At 36.7% G+C, this 26,205-nt stretch overlaps 2 protein-coding genes across 2 annotated transcripts in view; both read right to left on the bottom strand.

The window, feature by feature from the left end:
• Positions 1-11,960, bottom strand: part of LOC108679308 (zinc finger A20 and AN1 domain-containing stress-associated protein 9) — a 44,963-nt gene extending 33,003 nt beyond the window's left edge. Inside the window, exon 1 of the mRNA XM_018167906.2 lies at positions 11,906-11,960. The gene's annotated coding sequence lies outside the window, so the exon portion shown is untranslated. The remainder of the gene's footprint in view (positions 1-11,905) is intronic.
• Positions 11,961-14,540: 2,580 nt separating this feature from the next.
• LOC108679301 (zinc finger-containing ubiquitin peptidase 1) lies at positions 14,541-24,009 on the bottom strand. Its single transcript, XM_018167899.2, has 10 exons — positions 23,833-24,009; positions 20,640-20,765; positions 20,268-20,463; positions 19,811-19,899; positions 18,959-19,127; positions 18,147-18,270; positions 17,145-17,286; positions 16,704-16,923; positions 15,655-16,133; positions 14,541-15,453 (listed from the first exon to the last, which is right to left on the bottom strand). The coding sequence occupies exons 1-10, from the start codon at positions 23,953-23,955 to the stop codon at positions 15,412-15,414; spliced, it is 1,710 nt and encodes a 569-aa protein (XP_018023388.1). The 5' UTR covers positions 23,956-24,009; the 3' UTR covers positions 14,541-15,411.
• Positions 24,010-26,205: the final 2,196 nt, after the last annotated feature.

Here is a 26,205-nt window from a genome sequence, read left to right as displayed (position 1 = left end):
CGTGATATGATTCGAACTGATGCTGCGCTAGATGTTGTTTTTGAAGCCTTTGCACACTGAGGTCTTTCAATTCTTGTTGTCTTGGCAGCTTTCTTTGTCAGTCTCTTTGGAATTTAATGGGCGTTAGGTGACGCAGGCTGGCAGAAAGAAGGCCGATGGTTTGCATCGAGGCTTCTTGAACAGGTTCTGCAATGTGGCGTTGGCCGCTCGCTCTCAAGGACACAGCAGCAACACCTCAGGCATTCCTGAAATCAGAAATGCCTGCCACGCATATCTTCAATGAGCTGTGCTAACTAATTCTTCAAAATGAGTTCATGACAAGAAATAAATTAGATGTGCATATGCTTTGCAGATAATAATACCGTCTGACGTTTGATGCGCTTTGTACGTGCACGTTCGTCTCCAGACCTGCCTACATGATAAAATGTATGTAACCCACACAACGATGATTCAGCAACTTCTAGGCTCCAAGATTATGTTGAGGGCGTATCAACAGACAGTAAAAAATGCAAATAGGTTTCTGAAGACTAAGTGGTATCTCAAAAACCATAAAAACGACAAACCGAAAATACTTAGTCAAAGTACATAAATATAAAACCATAGTCAACAATCGGACGAATTGAACCTCAAACGCGGAACTTCTTGGAGCATCAGGTCGCCCTACTAACAAAATCTTGGCCAGATAACGATCATTGCTTTAACGTAACAAAATAAAAGTAATTCCATTTTACCGTAAAATAAAATATTCTAAATTATATAAGTCAACAATCCATTCAAACAAGTGAAAAGTCAATCTGAAGCCACTTATAATTATCTGTAATAATTCACATTTCAGGAAAAGTTATTATTTTCGTACGCTAAATTGTGCTAAAAACAAAAGCTAATACATAATGCACAGAAAACACAATATAAATATATTAAAGCAAAACTAAGCGATGAGCTTCAGTACAGGTCCTAAAGCATGCTAAGAAAATATAGCACAGCATACGAGACCCCCTAAATATACTGAGTAACAGGAAAGGACACTTGAAGCATGACGCAACGCCGTCGGAAGCGCGCAGCCTGCATGCGCCAGCGCTGAGCACGACCTCGGACCAAGTACACTCTAGAGTACTCTTAATTGAGCGTACTCTCTAAGAGTACTTTCAAAGAGTACACTCTAGAGTACTCTTAATTGAGAGTACACTCTAGAGTACTCTAGAGACGAGAGCCGTCTCCAGAGTATACCGAGCACTTAGAGACAGATCCTTGTAAAATTATAGCATCATCGTAAATCCACCAACAGAGTAATAGATGCACGCCTTGAAAATCAACGGGAAATTTATTTCCATTTAGGATGAATAGCTCATAAAATATGCTAAACATACAGTACATGATTTAGAGGAAAATATAAAAAAAAATCTAAATAAACGATGCGGCAACAAATAAATTCAGTAAGAAAATGTTACAAATGCTTCAGTAACGTATTGTTCATCGCAGCTGCGAATAATATTGAAATATTCTAGAATACGTAAGGTACTAAGAAATATTCGCGAAGATAACTTTGAAATGCCTAATAACAGTTGATTGTCTCAAGTGGAAGACGCGACGAAACTGTCAGCAAAGATGTTGCGTACACGTTTCAGCTGAAATTGATGAAGAAGACGAACAACAGCAAAAGTGAAGCAAACGATGACACCAAAGCATTAGGTCGCCGGTGCATAACGGACTATAAGGAGGGAGTGCCCCTACAATCCAGACCGGCGATTTCGAAGCCGGGTTGGGGACCGACGATTTCGAAGCCGGGTTTGGGACCGACGATTTCGAAGCCGGGTTGGGGACCGACGATTTCGGAGCCGGGTTGCTCAGGAACATACTGAGCAAGTAAAGCGTCGAAACGAAGTGCGCTCCTAAAGACTACTCGCAGAGAGCTAAAAATTTTGCATGTCATTTTAGTCGATAACACAGATTTCTACTCGTAAATAAGAGATAAGTTTTGTTCAAAATACTTCGTGATTGGTAATCTTCAAACAACGCTGATTTCTGTGCATATTTAACTAGCACAAATTAAAACTTCAAGGCAAAAATGACGTTTATCAATCGATAAAATCAACAGAGCTTACAGATAAAAATAATGAAATGACACATTCAACGAATGACATAAGAAGAACCGTTATAAGCATGAGGACATGATGAAACTTTTTTGTAATCGGGCATGTAGCCGATAGTCTATGACCAATCGTTGATTATCACAGGAGCAGAAAATGCATTGACTATCACCACCGAAGTCTGATACGAGTGCGATAAACTGATGGCCTTTGGCTTTATGCGCCGCACAATACAATGTCGCAACGTGATTCCACGCTTTTACCTCAATACTAATAGTTTGTTAAAAGTATATAACAAAGAGAAAATAGGAGTCACTACCAACCTGGTGAAATTAACCGAAAGGCCTTTTTAACGGCCAAGACTAGAAAAACTATCACAATTGAGTCAGTACTACTCAGTTCTTAGGTCCAGCTATCTTTTGTTAAATACAATTACAATTGGAAATCAACCAATGCAGTAATGTCTACCAAACTTCACTAGCAAAATTTGGAAATAGCTACACAATGATTTTAAATACAATCATAAAAATAACACTAAATTCCGACTGAAAAGTAATATGAAAAATTTGAGCATTAGTTTCATGTTTTAACCTTCATATGAAGAACGCGAATAACCAAAACCACATCACGCCCACCCGTATATCAATAAATGAAATATAAATAGATAAATAGATGCTCGCATAAATGCACATATAAATAAATGCTCGTATAAATGCACATATAAATTCTTGTATTGCAACCCACAGAACGTGGGCTCATGCATACCTCATTCAAGCGGCCAAGAATTATAATAAAAAATAAGGGTAGTTACATAATTCAGCTGAAGCGGTAGTCTGATTTTCAAGTTCCTAATGTCAAAGTTTCAATCAATATGGCACCAACAGGATCATAAGGAACTCAAGTTGAGTGATCGAAGATAATAGTGATCACAAAAAATAATAATGTCCACAAAAATTTATTTTCCTTGAAACCGTACACAGTTATTGAAATATAGGAAGAAATATATTTAAAATATATAAATGAACTCAATAAAATCACACGAAACTAAAATAATCAAATAAACTAATCAAATGATCGAAGCTAATCGAATAGTGAACAATTAAGTGATGTTAGAGTGACCTGAGGAGTATGGTGAACAGTATCCACTAGAACGTTCCAGTCATCAAGATATGGAAGCCTTTCAAGATAAACAAAAAAGATCAGCAAGTTGAAAAAACTCAACAGCTTGCAAATAAAATAACTCTTCCATATAGCGCCGCCATAGCAAGAAATGTTGTAGCTTTTGTTGCACATGCACGCTGAACTCAATTTGCTTTCCGAGACTAGAAGCACTTCACAATAATCATTTTAGTGACTAGGAAATTGCAGCTCCCTACAGACTTTAAAAATCGCTTTAAAATGAGAAATAATCGTGGAAGAATAGTCGCACATTCCTAAACTACAACATGGATGAAGCACGATTGCAAACTGACGCCTCACTATGACTGTATGACATCTCGGGCAGCAGTAACTAGTAAGCTAATTCATACCATACTGGAATGATACTCGCTTAATTTCTTATTAAAAGGGGAAGAGGAGAGGACAAGTACAATGGCTAACATTAAATCGAGGCTTCCTCACTTTTATGATATTCTTAATGAAGACAGTTACAAATTAAAATGCAATCGCATTGAATAGCAGAGGCACTAGGAAAGTACTGCATCTGCAGGGTAGAGAATTTTGTTGCAAATAAAGCTAATGTTGGGGCAGAGCCTGATTGGGGCAGAGCCTCCATTGAGCCTGATTCTCTCTGTGAGTGATAGCCCTGTGAAGGTCGAGACGAGACGCGCACACTTCGTACTGCTGGCAACAGCGAGATCATGCGGTAGCAACTTTCAATAGCACCGTACATCAGTTTTTATTATTCTTACTTATTACCTACAATTTATTATGCATATTTTTAAACGGTTACTTGAGATATTAATTCAGGATTACAAAGAAAATTAATTGATAAGGCAGATAACATGGCATTTATTTTTTACTCATATATAGGCTTTATCAATGCACGCAAGGTTTGGTCCTGTTCTTATTAATACGGCACAATAACGTTCTATTTCATTACGTAAACAGTACGACTTAAACGACACACGTCTCAGTAATTGTTAGGCAATAATTCATGACTGTATGAAAACAAACCTCCAAAAATATTTAGCACGACTTGTAACAGAGTTTAAGGCACTGGGCCAAGTTGGCGAAATAATTATAATAGTTAATAAACTCTCCGCCGGTAGCTTTCATCTTGCAGCAGAATACGAAAACGGAAAAGCGTGCGCCAAGAAATAGATGCAGGATAACAATTCTAATTATTTCCTGAATGCTCAAGCAATGTACTAGCATGAATGTAGCTGATATTTACGCTCTTACAAGGATCTTGCCTCGAATGAGAGAATCTGTCGCGATTTGTATGCTAGATGAATAGTACGAAAATTGTTACTTCATTAAAGCAAGAATATAAGTGGCCATTTTATTATCAGAACAATAAGGCAGGTATCTTGACAACTCCAAGAGTTCTTCGTTATCCAGAGAGCTGAATACATGATTAGAAGTCGTTATCCAGAGAGCTGAATACATGATTAGAAGTACGTTAACTTATCCAACTCAACTTGACCCACAAGTTGCAGCGTCCGGTCTGCAAGGGAGTAATGATCACGAGGTTTTACAACAAGACAGCAACTTCACTTGTTTTTGGAATGATTTATAACAAGCAAATGAATATCCTATTTACCAGGAGAACATGCTTCTGTCACACCACCACCACAGGAGTTCTTACTACGAACTTGATTGCCAGCCACACTCTCGTTGTGCGCGCTTACACTTAAGTAATATAAATGACAACAAGTAAATAAAAAAATTCAACTATTCTAAGAACGATTGTTCACACAAGTCGTAAACTATTTGAAAAATAAAAATTAACATCTCTCAATAAGAAAAATCATTTTAAAACAACCAAGTCAAATTATGCCTAATCACACAATTGTAATAGATTTGATAACATATCAATTTCAAATTTAGAATACATTCAATGCTTATTGTTGCTAGTAACTAGTAGTTTAGTTTAGTGGCCAAATGTTTACTAGCGCTTCAGCTATTTGGCTATCTCGCACCGAAAGTCAAGATGAACATCACCATTGAGGTGGAAGGTCTCAATTATTCATCACCCACAAGGGGCGGAAGGTCTCAGATGTCCAGCCCGCTGAAGCTGGCTCGAAAGAAGCAGCGTTAGCATCTCAAAGAGACGAAGTGACAAGGAGGGACAGGTGAAAAGCAACAGAAACGAAGACACTCGAACAAGAGGTCGCTTACACGGGACGTCGGCCGCCCGCACGAGAGAGACAGAGAAGAGAAATGTAAGGAATCCTACCTACATAATAACTTAACCCCACAACTGAGACCTACAGTCAGACACCGCGTGCTTAGCGGTGGGGCGCTCAGGAACAATCCCCCTAGGAGCGCGAAATCCCATAGGACTTCTGACGCGCACAAACACCCGTCAGAAGTCCCCCTGAGGGGTAGTAACTAGTAACCAAAATCTGGGTAAATTAAGAAACTTCAAATAAGTAAAGGAATTAACTAAATCCTCCATTTAGGTTTTTGTAGTAAGAATGTATAACTAACAGAAGAGTAGCAGCAGTACCTGGGTGTTGGTGCAAGAGTCGTATCAAGTATCAAGACCTTTGTCTAAAAATGAAAGAGAGAGCTTGGAAAAGAATATGGATTGCTTAAATATACCTTTGCATGTTAAGATTAATCCTTAGCAGAGAAATAAAAATAATTTATAAAGCCAAATTTCATTAACTGAAAATATAAATTTTTCCTTACCTACTAACAACTATGCCTCATTTAATCAAGGCCAGACAGCCAAAGTGAAGACAAATTGGGATATGATTATTCATGGTTAATGTTTAGGCAGTATATGAACTACAAATCATTTCATGTAGATGAGAGGATTCTTAACTACAGGCCATGAGTCCTGTATAGTTAAGTCCAGGTGAATTCTATATCTGTTCTCATTAATATCTGGAATGAATAAACTGAAAAATGTAAATGTAATATTGGAGATAATATGTGGGGTGATAATAAATGTAATATGTGGGGTTATACTATAGGTGATAATAAATGTAATATGTGGGGTTATACTATAGGTTTTGTACTCTTCAAACTAAAATTATGAATCGAGAGATTTCTGATAGGGTTATGTAGGAAATATAATTTTTTTAAGAGAAATGTACATTAACCATACTTGAAGTAATGTAAAAAATTAGATCAGTACTCACTGCACTGAGTGACAGAGAGCACATTTTTTGGTCTGCCCATCCGTGAAGTCACGGACATACATACGGATGGGCGGACGGACATGAGCACAATAGCGCCTTTTTTCCATAAATGAGAAAATGCGCAAGAAATGAAGCAAAAATAATAATAATAATAATGAAGGCCATGCCAATGAAACAGTTTGATGCTGAGAGAGAACTGAGAAGCTAGGCCAATTTAATCCACCAACATTGAGTTCTGTGTTGCTACTATCCCAACACAGATGCCTGTCAACTAGGAAAACACTACTACAATACACAACTTCCACCTACAACAAATATAAGAACAATACAACCAAGTACTAACAGTACAAAATAATTTTAAAAATTTAAACTCAGGAAAATTTAAATTAAATCCTCAGACATTGGTCTTAATTTTCCTGCCAATCAAGTTAATTTAAAAGTGTGCCCAATAGTAGTGTATAAATTGATGTGTTGTCATAAATACTACTTTATACACATGTACATCATACACTATGATTTAGCACACCTTTAAAGTTGAACATTTAACTATAATTAACAATAGACTTTTTGATGCTACCAATGCCTCTAGATAACAAATGAATCAAGTTTCATTTAAAAGTTCCACGAGTTTTCAGATTATAGTTTGGGCTTTTACATTACATTAAAAGTGATGCAAAAATGTTTAAAACAAGAATACATCAAAAAATGTGTTAAATGCTAAAATAATATTGCTGAGAACACATTTTAATCCAAAGAACACATTTACACACAAACTAGCTAAGACATTTGCATGGATTATGAATGGTTTCATTTCAGATTTTCCTCATATTCACTCCTAGGCAGCATGTAGGCATATATTTACATATTACAATCAGCACTACAATGAAAAAAGGCTAAATAATACCAAATTAAGAATAGACATATCCAAGGAGCCAAATTAAATAAATGAAATGTTTCCCAAAACAGCCACAAAAGTATAGATGCCCATTTTGGTCAGTGTTTATTAACCTTCAGCAATAATGACAAAATTTCTGGCCTCAAGACTGTCAGTGCAACACAATGACCAAACTAGAGTAACTCAAGCAAATCCACCCCCATGCAAGTAACAAGCATGCAATATGTAAAGGGTATATAATATACAAACAAGTACACATATTTTTTTATTGGAATACCTGAAAGTAGGATAAGCATACAATAGATCTTATTTGTGAGCTATTATTGAGCAAGTTATTATTATTTTCTTATCACTTGAATGATGCAACAGCCATATTCAAATCATCCTGTCTCCAAAATGAGCTTTGCTTCTTTTCAAAATCTTTGAAAGAAAAAAATTATCAGCTTCTAGTACAAGCCTACAAGGTCATGTAACAAATATAGCATGAAATTTCCAATTTATTCCAATAATGTAATTGCACCTTTTAGCAGTATAGATATATGCCAAAACCTTTTCTGCAATCATGCTGCAATTCTATAGTTAATATAAAAGAACCTAGTATTTTGAGATTTCAGACCAGTCAAAGGATCATTTCAGAGGGTGCGTACTGGTATTCAGAAAAAAAAATTACATGACTTTTCCATGACTCTCCATGACCATCAGTATAATTTTCCATGACTCTTATATGACAGGTTTAGCATGGCTGAAAGACTAACTGCGCATATTCTATCATCTCCTACAGTTGATAAATAGCAAACATGTAAATGCATAGAGAAGGCAGATGCAGAGGAACAAAAATGCCATCTAAAAATCGAGCCCACACTGGTATTATTATGAATTCAATAGTGTAAAATCACAACAAATATTAATTAATGCACACATGATTGTGCATGATAATGTCAATGCAGTTCAGAACACTCTTCAACAGCACTACCCTAACATTCAACTGGCAGCTATTTCATCAACTTTTTCTTTAATGTTCAGTTCAAGAGTGTCTAGCTTTGTTTTCAAAGATTGCCTCATAGCGTTGAATTTTGAGATCATTTTCAAATACCCCTTTCTCCATTGCTTCTGCAAATCCCCCTCTCTCTCCATTGCTTGCTCAAGTGCCTTGATGCCCTCCTCCGTACACCTTTTCTTCTTCAGTTCATCTAGCTCATTCAACAAAGCCTTCCTCTTCTGGGTTTTCTGGGCCTTTGCATTCTTCTCTTTCTCTTCTGCCAAATAGTTATTGTAGGCCATTTCGGCACTCTCGGCTGCAAGCAGCGTCTTCTTGGTGATGGTCATCTTGTCCAGGCCACCATGTGCAACATGATCAACCACAGCACGCAGGGCAACCACCGTTCACTCTTTCACATTGTGCGTCACAATTTCCTTGTTGAATGAAAACCTTCTTTCAACCGTGGCTTGGCCATGAGACAGGAGCATGAGCATCTGCACTAAATTCCAGAGCTTCTTGTAGGTGCTCTTTCACAGATGCCAAAAAGTGTCCAGTCGATCAGAAGTTGAAAATGCTTGAAACTGTGTGTTCAGTTCATTGCAATGTGATTCATCTCTAAAGTTGCACATCTCATTGCAAAACACCATCGACATCTGTGTTAGGGAATCTCTTGGCATCAACAAGCAAAGTGAAACAGTTCTTCAACTGTGTCTTGTTGGCTTCCATACAGTCCTTGATGAAGACTTTTGGCACCAGACATCTCAGGTTCCTACCAAGGACATATCTGATAGGGCTCTTGTCCAGTAGCTTTTTGACTACAGCCTGCAAGAAGTCCCACACTTGTGTCTTAAAAGTAAGAACTTGCAGTGCACTTGTCTTCTTGTCTGCAAGCTGTCTTTTTATCACAGTCCTGGCCATGTAACCAGCATCAACCTCATTGAGGGAAATCAAAACTCCTTTTGTTCCATGACTTTATGACCTGAAATTAAATCCAATGACTTTCCAGGCCTGTAAAATTAAAAATCAAATTCCATGAATTTCCAGGTTTTCCATGACCGGTACGCACCCAGATTCCAAAGCACACTAGCACCGTCCCTCACAAGACACAACCTTGTACTGATTAAACAAAAGACAGTATTGGACAACAACAGTTACAACAGGCCAGGAACGAGAAGTACTGCCAATCCTAGAATTGCACCATGCCTACAATATACAGCCAAATTACTCATAAGCCAAATATAGCTTCAGCAAGAGAAAAAAAAGTGCTATTGGATGTTCAGCTTGGTGAGAATGAGCTCAGAAACTTATGTGCTAGCACTGCATTGTTAGGAGTACCATTAAACAGGGTTATAAGGGATGGACAGAGTAAATTGGGACAGTCCTCTGAGGCTCTGACATAGCGTAAAAATTTTATAGCACCAAAACAAATTGAAATATTGCAAAACTTAAAATAGTGTGTAAACTTCGACATTTTTTTTTATTCTATGAAGCATAAAGGAAGTTAAGAAATCCTACATATACTAGCTCTAGAAAAAATACCTGAAAAAAGTGTTAAAAGTGAGATTTTGGGAATGTACTTCTGCTAAGGTCTGTACTCTGTAGTTAATAAAATATTTGCTGTATTAAAAAATTTTGCTTAAAAAAACTTGCAGACAGGTCTTGGCCTTTAAACTTGATTGATGAAATTTTTATAGCTCAGTCCAAAAAAATGGAAAAAAATCAAACAAAAATTTGTTGCATTAGAGTACCGTATAGACTTAGAGCTGCAAGATTTCATGCCTACTGGCTACTGACACAATATTAAAACTGCAAGATTTTGGACAAAAGTAGGACTTGTTGCAACTAGAGAATATAGTAAGGATCAAATCATTCAGATGTGTCATGTTTGAATAAATGTCTTCTATCATAATCTAAGTCTTTAAATTGTATCATTGCACTTGTCAGAATTCAGAAATGTAATGTGCTGTGTAGTGCGTTTAAAATGAGTGTACACCAAAAAATTGTTATAGTTTTGTCTCTACTTATATCATTATATGATGATGACCATTTTATAATTTTTTTACATGTTACTAGTCATTTCAATTTGGTTATTAGAGCATAGCTATTTGAGCATGGAGGTAACTTGAGTTGCATTTTAGGTACTTTAATTAAGGTATTGTTATCCTGCTTGCAGCTTGAAGTTTAGATACATACTTTAACGTTTGCAGCTGAGAGTTCAGTAGCACTTTAGTATACATTACGTTTAATACATTAGATCAGTGGTTCCCAAAGTGGGCGATATCACCCTCCTAGAGGCGGTGGAATGATTTTGGGGGTGGTGAGGAAGAAAAGCGCAGTAAGGGAGGCGGCAGTCCAAAGTCAAAGTCAGAAGTTCAAATGTCTGTTTGACAAATTGTACACAACACGTGCAGCACATGACTCCCAGCAATGGTTTTTTTTTCACCCAGATCTGTTTTTGTTTAACCTTTCCTGGGTTTACGTCTTGGACAAATTAGCCGGTCTCACACTAAATTTCCAAATTCAATGATCATGGAATATCTCTCAAACTAATGAACTTTACTTGATGAAATTTGGTACACGCATTCATTAGGACCTAACAGTAATGTTTAGCTTGTGAAAATTTTTTGAATTTTGCCATCATTTGTTTTTGCCATAGTTATATGGCAATACGGGATTCAAATATGGCACCAGATTTAAACAAAATTTTGAATTTACAGTCCTAACTACCAAATGGTAATGTTTAGCTTGTGAAAATTTTCTTGATCGAGTTTTTTCTTCCATTTTACCTTCATGCTTCATTCATGATTTAAACAGCAATACATGCCTAAATTAGCAGTAACCAAGAAATTTCTTCCAAACTACTGAACTGTGAACAGATTTGAACTAATACCTTACCTGAGCAACCGTGATGCTTTAGCTTGTTAGTTTTTTTCAGATTTGCCTTCGTTTTTGAGTTATATGGCTATAAGCAGGCTGGAATTCTAAGAATGGAAGTTCACTTATAAAAAAGCTTTCCATACAATGTGAAAAGCTTTCCTTTGATACAGTGCTCTCCCATGTTACTGACTATAAATGTAAAGATGGATCATATCATCATAAGTGGACCAACTGTTTCAATTGTATAGTACATCAGGTTTGTTATAGAATAATTTGGATGTCTCTTGTTTGATAGATATTTTCTATTTTTCTTTTATTTATTGGATTTTTAGAAAGTTTTCCAGGCCCTTTGTTCATAATGATCAAGTTTTAAGTTAAGTATTTAGTTAACCGGTACTGTAGAATATAAAGAATAGAAGTTGATCGTCGGAAATTTACTGAAATTCTTTGCAAAATTATTTATATTTTATTTGAGTATTTACATTAGAGAATTGACGAAAAATGTATAATTTGGTATAAAAGCGAAGAATTGTCGGTTTCGTGCAGTCCAATATGGCGGATTGCACTGTAGAAGCAAGTCATGCAGGAATAAAACTGATACTCCTTTATTAATGATAAAAGGATTGTATATGAATAAACCACAAATATTCATCAACCAACACAAGCATATTTACGTCAAATGTATTCTGCAGAAGTTGTTAAAATTCCAAATTATCACAGCTAAATACAAGAAATCACGAAACACACCACGCACCTCCGACACACCGCAACGAAGAATGGCTAACGAATGCGACTGCGAGGGAGTCTAATCTTGACAAGTTCCACAGCTGATTTCAGCCATGATTCACGTGCGACCTTTACAGAATAGGAAATAAATCCGAAACCTTGTCAATATGCGAATGTAAAATATTATATTTCATTCACTATTTATATGCAAATTTACAATTTATATTAAACAACCGAATCTGGACTCTGTGCAGGCATCGTACTAATGATTGATTCATATATGATGAATAATTCATTTATGATACCTATGAGATTTCATAACTTAGCAATTTCAGAATTTGTAAGTTCTATTTTATGTCAAATATTTCAGTAGTATAATGACGTTTTAACGAAACTAATTCGATAGTCGATTTATTGGAACCTAAATATTTAAGTAAATTAAAGGAAATAATAAGCGTATATCAGTTTTGTATCCTGGACGACTGACAAATTATTATACAATCAAGGCCTTATGGAGTCAGACCTAGCAGAAAAGTTTAACTTGTTATGAGCACCGGGATTGCGAACTGAGGTCGGGTTGATCCTGCAGAGCAGTTCAAGATTTAACAAAAGCAAATGCATGTATGTCTAAACTTTTCGAGTCAACCAGAAGTTTTTATTCATTATTATTATTCGAAACAATGACTTCTTCATTGAGGCGAGTTGACATTAAGATAGAATAGAAGTGTCGGCACTCGGCCGTGCGTGAAGAAATTGTTTGTGATATCTGCTGGACTTATTACAGTCCGTAAGGTGTAGGCAGTTTAAAACTGAACATATGCTACTGCGTAGCTTTGTCTAGTCTGTTCTTGAAGGCGTTCATGCTCGGAGCGTCAACGATGCCATCAGGGAGGCTGTTCCACATGTCGGTTACTCGAAACGAGAAGAAATGTTGTCGCATGGATGTGTTACTCCTTCTGTGACCTTGTATAAGACTTGGGCTTATACAGGACTCCTTCTGGGACCTTGTATAAGCATCACGCAGATGTCGATAACAGAGGGTTGGAAGCTTCATAATCTCTAATCTTTCTTCAGAAGAATTGCCTTTTAATCCCGGAACTATCCTTGTTGCACGTCTTTGAACGCTTTCGACTAAATTTTTGTCCTTTTCTAATTTTGGTTACCACACGGCGTTTCCGACGAACAACAGCTTCATCACTTCTGCATCTAGTATAGTATAGTATCTTCGGCGTTGAATAATAGGCCTGGACAGGCCTGTCGCCGATTCTTGTACTTTTCTCGATAAGCTCACAGATCTAAACGACTGGCCTTTTGATCCTTCAACAGTGTGTTCATAGATCAGATAAGGACTTGAACAGTATTCCAGATATTGAGGAACGCCCAGTCGGCTTGACGTTAACATGTCTTGAAATACACGAAGAAGAGGTTCTCAAGCTCCTGGTAGCTCTAAATCCCAACAAGTCATGTGGACCAGACGGCTTCCATCCCAGATTGCTCAAAGAATTAGCAACCGTTCTGGCCCGCCCATTGACCTGTCTCTTATACACATCTAGATGTGTATAAGAGACAGAGATAAAGCTATGTATATAATAACATATATAAAATATACATATATAATAACAACATATATAAAAATATATGTTCAGATTTGAAATTCCTAGCACCATATCGAACCCGGTGGAAGTCTAGTAGCTACTTCAAACTATCGTCAGTCATGAAAAGATCCGGTCAAATGACACAATTTTAGATCTTCTGTGAACAAGTCACGAAAATAAAAGAATCGGCGATAGGCCACATCAGGCCTACACTTCAGGGCCGAGATCGCTATGTTACATAGATTGAATAATACGATATCATTAATTTCGAAAATAAGACCATGTTTGGAATGTCATCGATTTTTGAACATCACAGAATTTTTACAGCCAGCTACGTGTCTCGGACTCTCAGACCATCCAACTCGTTGCCAGACCACCAACAATAGACCGCGCACTAAAGATTAACGATTAACTCGTTATTATGAAATTAGGTGTTGTGTTCCACAAAGAAATGCATGCATTTTCTACCGATATTTTCATTAGTTTGGAAACGATCTGATTTTAAAGTTCCAATGTCTATCACGTAATACTGTCCGCAACTTAGTGCCATCGAAACATAACTATTCACCAAACTACCGTCAGTGGAGTTTGAGTCGTCGCGCTTCGATAGAAGATATATCTTGCCAACAAGGTCGTTGAGGACGTTTGTGATAGCATTTTATTATTTTGAAACACTTAGACACAAATAAATGTATTCCGACAAGCATTTTTTATTATCGAAAGACGGTCTAGTGCAGATAAATTGCCAAAATGGGTTTAGTGTAGATGAATTGCCAAAATGACTTCTGCATTATTGCATATACTTTCTTACGTCGGCGACGGTTGGAGCAAAAATTTCGAGCCACTGAGTGGACTAGGTTGCTCGCCGTATGTTAAGTCAGGCATGGGCAGGAGGTTTAACCCCATAGTTTAGAAGATGCATGAGGAAACATCGCTCAAACTGTATTTCATATTGTAAAATTGCGGAGAATCGAGACAGCGCAATTACGGCCACATTTCGTTTAAAAGTACGAGTGATATTTTTTTCTGCGAACCGACGAAGTGTTTTACTTTAATGACACCACAATAGAAACATAAAAATTGTAATATCGTTTTCAAAGAACGTTTTCAAGCGAGAAAAAAAGAATCAAGATGCACATGTTAGACCATCACAAAGGCTAAGATTTTCCACACAATTCACACAAAGACTGCATAGCTTGATAGACAATGATTCACTACAGATTCCAAGCTATGTGTTCAATCGAATGAAAAGCCTACTAACATAAATTCACATAATATATACATGAATACTTACTAATAGTGATTACAATTTCAGAGAGCTCCTTCACAATAACAACAAATATCACATCACATCTTTGGCAACACAAGAAAAAATTTGACGATAGTGAATTTAAAACCTCCCTCGTTCCTGTAGTCACGTTTTCATGGACGATTGGAGACAAATGAAAAAAAGTATGATTTGTCCGTATTATAGAAATGGCCGAGAAGCACAAAATGGAGAAGATACTCGGTGAATACGTATTACAATATATTAAAATGTACTACATACAAAATATTCTCACAGTATGTGAATCAAAAGTCTGTTAAAAACATTGGAGAAATTTTCTATAAATAACATTACCTATATAAACTTTGATCCTTGCAGCACGTAAAAACCATAAAGTAACAGTTTCTCTAAGTGCTGCTCAGATGTTTGCTGCTCCGAACTAAAAATTTGACCTCTGGACAAGGTTTACAATGAACTAACCAAAGAAATCATGAGTTCAAGCCATGCCGAGGCTCTCAGTACATCACAATAAATTTAGGACTTGGCCTTAGTTGTTATGTTATATACAAGAAAGTATTTATCCAGTACAAAAGGGCAGCTGACTTCTATTTACGTAGGCCTATCAGAAAGCCGCCCATCAAAGTACGAATAGATAAACTTTGAAACTTTTTATCAGGATTCCGGCAGACGAGTTGACCGCAGCACTTTGCTTCTCTGCAAATCAGGACAAAAGTTATTGTTCAGTATCAAAATACGTAAACTCTGACCTAGAAAATTAACGTTTCTAATGAATTGTATCAATTGGTTGGATGAGATCTGTTGAATATTCATGAAATCACGTTTGATTATTATAATCAAACCCACTATGAATATGATTTACATTACTTAGTTCAACAAACAAATGTTCTTATGTACCTGGAACTCATCTTCGTTTTCCATGACGCCAGTGACAGCAACAATTTGGTATTGGTCTTGACAGAGACTGTGAAGAGGTTTCCTCAGGCTCCGCAGAGCCGAAGCCACAGTGAATGTCCTTTCTCCACCGTATTCATTTTTGTTTGCAGTAAACCCTCTACCGCGACCACGACCTCGGCCTCTTCCTCGGCCCCTGCTTTGAAAAAGCCACTCGTGACATTCCGTGTCAACAACGCGTTCTCCAGAGAGAGTGTAACCCACCATACTCTGAGTCGGAGTCTGGTAGTCTACTCTAGAAGAGTTACCACGAGCTGATGAATTTGTAGGATCGTTTTCTTTAGAAATTTCAAGATGAGCAGAGAGCGGAGAAATTTGAGCAGGGGAAAATGAAGGGTCCAAAACGAGCAGCCTTATGACAGAGTCTCTGCCTTTGACGTTGTCAGTGAGCACCTCACACCCGATCACAGTGCGCGAGTGACCTGCAGCAGATGTAGAATCGTTTCAGGAATTGCAGCAAGCCAAGATCATTAGTCAATTAAAATTTATTAGCAGCAGACCATATATACCGTTTCAACACGATATATCTACCATTCAACCTCTAAGAATTGGAGGGTAAATAAGTATATGAATATATTTCTAAAACTAGGCATTGCAGTTCGAGTTAGAACACCGAAGTCGATTATTGTTAAGAATAATACTCAACCACTAATTTTAGATGAGCATGAATGCTTCTATACCATAAAAAAATTTTTTATATGGCACTGAGATGAAATTGTAAGGGTAGAGTACAAATTGCCTCCAATGCCAAGGTGATATTCGGCTTACGGAGTTTTTTTTTTGCGCTCTATAAAGAGAGCACTAACTTCAGACGATGCCTAAGTTAAAAAAAAACTAAAATTGAAGCTGAGGGGAGTAACCACAACGTGAACAATACCTGAAGCCCTGGACGTTTAGGCTAAGTGAACGTATCAGGACCGCCCTGCAGTATATATCTAGGTCTGCCTATGCAAGTATCCGAAGCGTCTATGAAGCAAGATAGCATTAAGTACCTTGGTGCTGGAGATAGAGAGGCAGCGTGAAGTCCCTGGTGGCAGAGAAGTACTCGAGACACCACTGGAAGAGGGCGGGGTGAGTGGAGCCAGGGCCTGAAGGTTGATGAAAGTCCAGGAGCTTGCAGCGGATACGTAGCGACGAAAGAAGACTCACCAGCTCCGTAGCCCCAATCCACTTCCTCGTGTTCAGGAGGCGGCCGCCAAGCTGATCACGACCCTGTACACAGGTTTAGTAGCGTAGGTTGAGTCAAGATTAATGTAGGCAAGTCCGGGCCAATTAGTGCGCTTATTGGACTCTAAATTAAATCAAACACAATCATTCACTGAAATATTAATTTTCTGGATTATTCGTGGGATTACCTGCATTAATGGAGAACAAACTTCAGTTCATAATTCTTTTATCATGAGTGGATAGTTTCAAAGGCAGTACAAGCAGACCTGCAAATCAAAGCCTTCTGTCCAGGCTGCTTCAATGCGACGTTGTAGAGCAGAGATGCAAGGCACCGCGCCTTCGGGGAGACCTAAGCAGTTCCTATACTTCTCCTCGCACTGGAGAGAACTCAGCAGCATTTGAGCATTCCTGTAATCAGGAAATACTTTAGATGGAGCGTTCAAAATTATTAAAAATGTTTGAAGCATTAAGACTCAGAATGGAATGCAAGTAAGGAGAGAGGTGCTGAAGTGATCTGATCATCCCTAGCATTTCATTAATAATTACAACATTAATGGTCCACAACAATAATCTCTTCATTATTTTACTAATATTACCTTCTAACACTAATCCAGTCCAGCCAATAGATCCTACATTTGTCATGGCTTAAATAGAGTGTGAATAGTGGATGAGTACTAACTTAAGGTTACATGACACAGCGTTTTGTTAGATTTGAAGTTGAAAGTGGTTAGAATACAAAGAGTTATTATAGACTAATAATATAGAGCAAGATATTACTTCCGTTCTTACAACTGTTTGTGGACACCACAATTGTGGATTGTACCAAATTTGGTACAAAATGGACCTGTCTAGTACAGTGGAGTTTTCCGGCTGAGTAGGAATTTCTTGCGGTCCATTCCAATTACGTTAGGAGAATTTGGTTGGGAAAGTATATGAAGGAATACTACCTAAAATGCAAAGCGGTGAGAGAAGTTCAACCGTAACATGTCAGGCCGCCTATAGTAAACCGTAACATGTCAGGCCGCCTATAGTAAACCGTAGCATATCAGGTTGCCTGTGGCATACTGCACAGTCATCAGTGTAACAATAGAGCTTTGTTGAACGGAGAAGAGAAACAAAATTTTTATAAATGTGAATTAATACATTATCTGCCTGATTTAATATGCTTAGGAAACAGTAAATTTGAAAGACCTAAATTTTGATATACTTCCAACCAAGTTCATTTATACAAGATTGTTAATTTTGAGGAAGGCAATATAGTTCCTCACCGGTACCCGCAGCCCCATCCCTTGTCGCCGTAGCTGCTGGAGAAATGGTCTACTGCTGAGCACAAGTGAACGCTCTTAACATCCCGCCACTGTAGGCTGACTGGCAAGAGCTTCTCAATAATGCCTGAACAATCGGCATGCAAACAATGAAATTGTAGTGGAATGCAAATAATAGAAGCAATAAAAAAAGGAGAAAAACTAACATGAAACTAGCACCTTTAAGCCTAATGAAGCTAAATACAATATTTAAAAATAATATAATTAACAACTTTTTAGCCTAAATTTGATTCAATATTTCAAGATTTAGCATACGTTCTTAGTAACAATAACACAAATCTAATTCATTCTCAGCCAATCCAGAATACCAGCACACTAAAACTAACAAATTTAACCCTTAATGATAATGATAAGAAAAATGTGTGCTAAAAATAATGATCATAATGATTTAAAATAGTCAGCATTGCATATTAGGCCATGTTTGGCCCGACATCAAGTGCAATGTTCACAGCTAGCTGTGATTTTGAACCCATAACTTGCTGATCCCATATATGTGATCTTAACTATACCGTAGTTCCCAATAAGTATATACCCAAGAAACACAGGAGGAGTAAAGACTAAAGAATAAAGATACTTTAAAAATAATCAAACAGCAATTTGGATTTAATCCAGCGGTATGCTGGAACATTGAAAAGTTAATAGCCAAAGTGTTTTGATGAATTAATACTTCAAATGAATAATAAAACACTTATATTACACCCACAAGACTGCCAAATTGAACATTTCTTACATAAGCATGACTTGCACTACTGCACCTTTGGTTCTAGTCGAGTTATCATCAAGTCCCGTGCTATGGGCTTGTGCTTGTTTGATGCGCTGCTCATACATGTCTGCAATGTTGAGCTGGCCGCGGTAGGCAGCGCGCTCCATGGCACGCTCAGATTGCTGCTGATGGCTCATGTTGTCATCCATGCCATATTTAGCCTGCATGTAAAAATTATTTGATTTGAAGTTAATGAAGACCATAAAGTAGCAATAAAAAGTCAAAACAAAGGTTATTATACATCAATAAACACTTCAAAAGAGTAAAATAATGACAATATTTTAGCTCAAAATAATTCCTGGAAGTATATACAAGCAAAACTTGGAAATTAGTACATACAAGTGTATCTCGTAACAAGTAATAACAGATGCATTCAACAAATATTCAAGTTTGATATGAGCCTGTAAATAATAACTTGAAGCCAGGTACTTTTAAATTCTGTACAATAAAAATACTTCTACCAGTTAGATAAATTGTAAACAATTTTTACATGTTTGTATAACTGTCTGCAAGTCTTTTCTAGTTCTAAGCTTTTAATTCAAAGCTAAATGCTTTTTTGAAATACATAAAAGCTTTTTTAAAGATATTAAATTTTGGTAAATGTTATTTTTCAAGATTTACAAGAATTTTTTCAAAATTTATAATCATTCTTTCTGTACAGAGTGATACTGTACAAAGTTCTTCACATGAGGTTTCCATTAGGCAAAAGTGACAAATTACAAATAGTATTGCCATAAAGCATGCCAATTAATAAAATGTTAAGCTGCAAAGTATTCAATGTGAATTTAGTGTGAATATTGTAGGGAATCTAAAATGGACAGTACTTGAAGGGGACAGTACTTGCCTGCAGTTTAGCAAATTCTTGCTCTTCTAAAACTTGTTTCAGGCTTTTTTCTTTTGATGTGAGCGAGATGGCACTAGTTGATCCATTCCCTATGAGAAATTTAATTTAATTTGATGCTTAGTGTTCATAACAAGGAGGATAACTAAAAGAATAATAAAAAGGTGTATTGATACAGATATATGCTGCAATTTTTTAACAGTGACAATTAAGCTTACATTTTTCAAGTAAAAATTTAGAACCAACAAAATTATATTTATATATGTATTATATGTAGGTATATACTTAATTCTATTTCTATATAATGAATAAATTTTAAAATATCAAAATTACATTAATAGATTAAACAAAATATGATCCTTGAAGTAGAAACTAGAAAGCATAAGCATAAAGTTACTCTAGGTGTTGTCTTTTAATGAAAAATATAAGTTGGGTGATGGTCAACTAGTCAACTACTCACCTTGTTGATGGCTGGCACTGTTGAAGTGTTCTTCCAGATGCTCAGCCAGCAATGCACTATTTGTGAAGTTTTTACGTAAACACACTGGACAAACACCAGTATCTTCAATGCTATCAAAGCTGCTTCCAGTAGCACCCTTACTTGAGATTCTTCCTGGCAGGTCTTGTGATACTTGAACAGCTTTTGGCAAGTCCCTCTGAGTAAAGTGGTACATTGATTAAAATTCAAACCATGACACACATTTTTCCAACAAATCATGGAGAAAATAATTATTTTCATTTAAAAAATAAGTCATCCTCACATTGAATCTTTACTATATTGACACTTTAAAAATTTTATATGCTAGACCAGTTAAATGCAGGCAAATTTCACCTCTCCTTCAGTAGTATCAGAGTGTACATCATTCACATGCTGTTCAGTTGCTTGTATGGATTTGAATGAGGCTGGACAGAGAGGGCACATGATCGAGGGATCATCAGATGCTTCACTAAAATGAACCTGAAATGAATAAAATTTAATGTAGCACTTGTATATTTCCCATAAATACTTAAAATCATACCGTCAAATGGGGTAATAAGGGACGGGTGGGGTAATAAGGGACAGTCCTCCAACATTTCATGGAAATGTAGTGTCATTTTTAGGTTAAAACATTGAAGTTTTTGTCAGGAGAAAACTTTGTTAAGCATAGTAATAGTAGGTTGGCTTTGGTTCATTGTAGAGCACTGTTAGATGCTTCATGCATATTCCATTAGTGTCATTGTCTGAAAATTTATCAAATTGGTAATAAAACCAATGGATAATAACTCAAGTGTCAGACGTCATGCGTTTTCTTGCTAACTGCATTTGTGGTGCACTTCTAACATAGCTCATGCCCTCTCACAGAGTTGTGATCATAATTATTTTTCATGTTTCACACAATGATTTTTCTCCCTGACAATCTTGCACATAGTTCTGCAGCTCACTAATGGGAATAGACATCCCTATTTTCTATATCCCTTTGATGCAATTTAAAATAGTGCACTAAATTTCTCTAATTAAAAAAGCTAACAAGTTATAATGAAGTTTGAGCAAAAGATGAAAATTTTGACAAATAATATATTCATTCAATAATATATTCATTTAAAAACTATTTTTGATAAACTGTAGGGTAATCGAGGACCATTTGTGGGGTAAGACAGGACCATTTGTGGGGTAAGATAGGACCACTTGTGTGGTAAAACAGGATCATTTAGTGGTCCCGTCTTACCCCATGTCCGGTCCTTTTTTACAATTTATTCTACATTTACATCATCTACAAAGGAAGAGGAGGACTTCAGAGTACTGTTAGTAATAGATGAGTACACTCTGCATGCTTTAAACATTTTAAAATTGAGTTTTATTTCAATTGTCCCTTATTACCCCATTTCCAGATTAATTCAGGAGCCTTTTATATTGTGTCTAGCACCTTACGAATAGCATATGGAATTTTTTGAGATGCCATACAATTGCCCTCACAAAGACCTTTAAAATGAGCCCAAACTCATTTATGAAATGTTTCATGGTAAGAAGTTATTAACAAAAAATTCTCAAAACTGTCCCTTATTACCCCGTTCAACAGTATTCAAGTTTAGGTCAATAGCCAGACAAAATTGGTAACATTACAGGACAAAGGTTAGAAATCTAAGACAAATTCTTGTCCAGTTATGTACTTTGTAATTAGTTTGTACTTGAAAACCAAATGCAAAAAGAAAGTAATTGAATAAAATCTAAACAAAGCTTACTGTTCAATATCCTTTCTAAATAATATTTCTAGTACCATTAGCAATATACTGACCAAATATTATGCAAAATATTGCACTTTAACTTGAGATATGAAGGAAACTTTAATTTATTCAATACTTTTGCATGTCACTATATACACCTTGTCTCTTATACACATCTAGATGTGTATAAGAGACAGGTACAAAGTTCTTCACATGAGGTTTCCATTAGGCNAACTGATCCATAGAGTAGGACACATTGGAATTTTAGAGTTTATGCTCCATATTCTAAATATCAACAAAAAGAAGAATTGAACAGTACAAAGTGTTTTCAGAAAATTAAAACTACCCAGTGCCTTGAACAATGAGAAGTTAATTGAAAAATTTAAATATCTTAAATTGGAGACCCAAAAATTTTAATAACAAATATATCACTTCATAACCTAAATCTAGTATCTACTTCCATCATATTTCAAGACTTCGACACCCATAAATTTTGTTGTCTTTCAATATCCTGTTACAAATTAAAAGTCTTCCTTTAATTCCAATACCTATCTAACTTATTTCTAAATCTAATGTGGATCAGTCAAAAAGTTTAATCTTCATCTAAAATTTTGCAAGTTCTTAAGCACTTAATTTATTAAGTCAGAGTTTCAACTCCTATTCATTTTTAATGGAGAATCACAGTAAAGGGGGAAGAATCTATCAATTATAAAAATATCTAAATCCATACAGATGTTATTCCCATTTGCTCTAAAGCAGTGGTTCCCAAACTTTTTCAGGCTGGCGCCCCCCTTGGCTCCCCAGTGAATCTCTAGTCAGAGACAATGCATGAATCAGTTGACAGAATAAATAATTGTAAAAATTTATAAAATTTTGATATCTCAACAAAATTCTGAAAAAAGAATTTTACTAATATTTGAAAATAAAATTAGAAATTCATTGTGCATGTGTAACATCCAAGGCACTGGATTCTTCAGAAGTGTTGTCTTTAAAAAATAATTTTTAAATGCATATTATTCATTTATAAATTGGTTCATTTATTTTAATAGCTTCAGACTCAGAATGTTGTTTGGTTTGCATTCACCAAAATTTGTCATATTATTAGTATCTATAAATTTAAGAAAGGTTTTAAGCATTTATATTCAATAATAAAATATACTCAATAATAAAAAATATTCAATAATGAAATTGATCAATTGAGGGATATTATTTGATTAGAGGGTTATTAACATGGAATTTATAGTTAAACTTAACATATATACATCTGTTAAATATGAAGCAGTCAAAAAAACTATTTTGCTCATTTCATGAGGTTTTAAAAACAGGACTGTAAGTTTTCTATAGATTTGGGCCAGGCCCAGGCTGGATGAGACAATAACAAATTTTTGCCACCTGATAGTGCCACTGCCAGGGAGTTGTTTCTGGATACAAATCTCCATGTATTTACTAGCAGGCCTAGCTAGCTTTGAGTCTACTGTGTGACTGAGACTCTGCTTCAGAAGTTCAGATGCTGAGTCAACAGCTTATGAATGACATGGGCAAGAGATTTGTGAGCAGAAACAGCAAGTCTAAAAAATAGCTTGGTACTCTAACAAGTCCCTCCAGCCATGGCCACCCAGTTGCTTGCTGACCACTGACCAGTGACTACAACCTGCAACAACCAGTAGTCCAGTATTATTAGAAGTTTTAGTAATGAGCGGCAGGCCATTGCTAAGCAGCAACTAATGTGGCAACTGGGCAACTGGCAATACAGTGCAATGGTGGTTGGTGGAATTGAGCCTATTGAGGTAAATCATTGAAAATCATTTATTTATAAGACCAACCTGATTTACATGGAGCTCCAGCTTCATAGGAGAGACTTCATTTATTCCACATATGGGGCAAATAAATTCATGAAAATCCAATGATGCTTCTGCATCTGGACTACCATTTTTGGCATCTGCCATTACAGATTTATGGCCTGTGAAAAGTGTGTAGGATAAATGTGATCAAATTAAAATATGAATGCCAGTTAGTAGGTAGCAACTAAATAAAAAAAATTACTTTATGCTGCTCAGCTGCTGACTGTTTTCTGTCCTTGCTACAGATTATTTATTTCACTATTCAGCCCAGGCCAGCCAGGCTAGGGGTAGCCGGGTAGGGTGTTCAGTGACCAGTATGGCAGTGCACAGTCCAATCCACAGTGCAGCTGGAGGGTGGACAGTCATGTTGGATCACTTGGAAGCCCAGGAAGGTACCTAAGCAGCTAAGCTAAAGTTCTGTAGGCTTTGGTCTGGTCAGGCCAGGTCAGCTTACTGCTTAGTGACCAATACAGAATACAGATGACCAAATAGACCAATGACAGTTTTGATCAAATGAATAGACCAAATGAATGTTTTACAGTTTTGCATTAGGTAGATCAATTTGTTCTTATGTGTTCCTAGTGTACTTATGTGTTTCAACTTCCAAGTGTTATTGTTGGATAGGTTTTATGTGTTCTTGTTCCTGCACTTTTGCAGAGCGGCCAACGTGGGGCATATTCTAGGCCCTGTCTCTTATACACATCTAGATGTGTATAAGAGACAGGAATATGCCCCACATTGGCCGCTCTGCAAAAGTGCAGGAACAAGAACACATAAAACCTATCCAACAATAACACTTGGAAGTTGAAACACATAAGTACACTAGGAACACATAAGAACAAATTGATCTACCTAATGCAAAACTGTAAAACAACTTTAAGGGATGATTGATTATATGTACAAACATTTACTGATAACATTCAATAATTAAAATTTAGGACTGAGATGCGTGGCAAGAGTATTCCCTTTACTCACCTATTTAAAGAGCCAAGAAAAGCATTATCAGCAGTTCAGCAACAGGTCAGTCTTGATATCAGCATAGCCAGAAAGCAGGTTCATTTAATGCAGCAGGTTAGTCAGCAAAAGGCACTAGGTCAGAAAAACAAATCTGCCTTGGTCAATAACAACCCATGAAGAAGATGACTTGGCACAAAAATTACTTTAACTGGCTTTAGTATTCCACTGGTCTGAATCAATCTAACATTCAAACACAGTAAAACGTGGTAAAGGGAAAGCGTAAATTCTACCGAGAGCTTGGGTAGTTTTAAGTTTTGGAACTCTCAGAATAGAATAGAAGTGTCGGCACTGAAGATTGAAGAAATAGCTAGGCCCATGTCCAGTGTCCAATTCTTGTACTTTTTATGGCTTGATTCATTTCCATCTAGCCTTAGCCCATGGCCCATGGTGTGTGAAGATAACTAGCCTCTACTCAGGCTCTAGGTAGGTGCGGCCATGCTATATTTTCGTTAACGCCATAGGAGTCTAGGGCTAGGAGATAGGATAGGACTATACCATGGTTTGATGGTTGAACTAGCAGAAACTATGGTTGAACTATATAGTTCAACAATAGTTTCTACCAAGGTTGAACTATATAGTTCAACCATGGGACTATACGATCAATTGACATCGCGACAATGACGCGAGTCATGATAGCTTACCATGGCCCATGGCTTGGTGATGACAGTCGTCAGTATGTTGCCATGTTGGAGACAAGTTGTCAATTTGGATTTAGTGGTCGTGGTAGCCGGTTATAGGTGCAAAGATTAATTACCTCACTATAGGCCAGCCGTTCAATTTGGATTTGGAGCGTGGTGACACAGACACTGAAAAAGATCTTCAGACGTCAGGCCTTTGTTGTTGTTGTTAGCAGCTTGAAGGTGAGGAAGTAGCTGCCCAATGACCACTTGTTACACCTGGACTCAGCAGGATTTACTTGGGAACTTTCAGTATTATTTCATTGGTTCTTTGAGATCTTATTCAATGGATGGCTTATAGCTTTTGGATCTGAGCTCAAACCAAGATGTTACTTGTGCATTACAGAGAAGCCAGGCGATTTGTCTGTTTTAAATAGATTACTGTTGCTTTTATTATTGCATGCTGAACATTTCTGCAAAAGTTGCCTCCTCCATCAGGCCTTTGTAGTTTGTATCAAGTTCAGCTGCGACTCTCTCTCGTTGAATCTCTTTGAATTTTTAGCACCAGCCTTCTTGGGCATCTGGTGCTTTGGTCAGAGCTTGTGGTATTGTTCTTTAGAGCTTGACGATGATGTCCGTCTTTGACAGAAAGGTAACTAGTTTCTCAGCTGGAAAATCATCTCTTAGTAGGGTTGTCAGTGTGAAAGGCCAGTTCATCTCT

The sequence above is a fragment of the Hyalella azteca genome, unplaced genomic scaffold (assembly GCF_000764305.2).
Source record: "Hyalella azteca isolate HAZT.00-mixed unplaced genomic scaffold, Hazt_2.0.2 contig2815, whole genome shotgun sequence".
Taxonomy (NCBI): Eukaryota; Metazoa; Arthropoda; class Malacostraca; order Amphipoda; family Hyalellidae; genus Hyalella; species Hyalella azteca.
Note: the sequence above shows the minus strand (reverse complement) of the source record. Positions and strands in the feature narration are given on the sequence as shown.

Coding starts and splice junctions, on each gene's coding strand:
- LOC108679301 (XM_018167899.2), bottom strand. CDS start 23,955: ATGGCAGATGCCAAAAATGGTAGTCCAGATGCAGAAGCATCATTGGAT. Junction 20,766..23,832: donor TGGAGCTCCATGTAAATCAG/GTTGGTCTTATA, acceptor TATTCATTTCAG/GTTCATTTTAGTGAAGCATC. Junction 16,924..17,144: donor CAGAAGGCTTTGATTTGCAG/GTCTGCTTGTAC, acceptor ACCTGTGTACAG/GGTCGTGATCAGCTTGGCGG.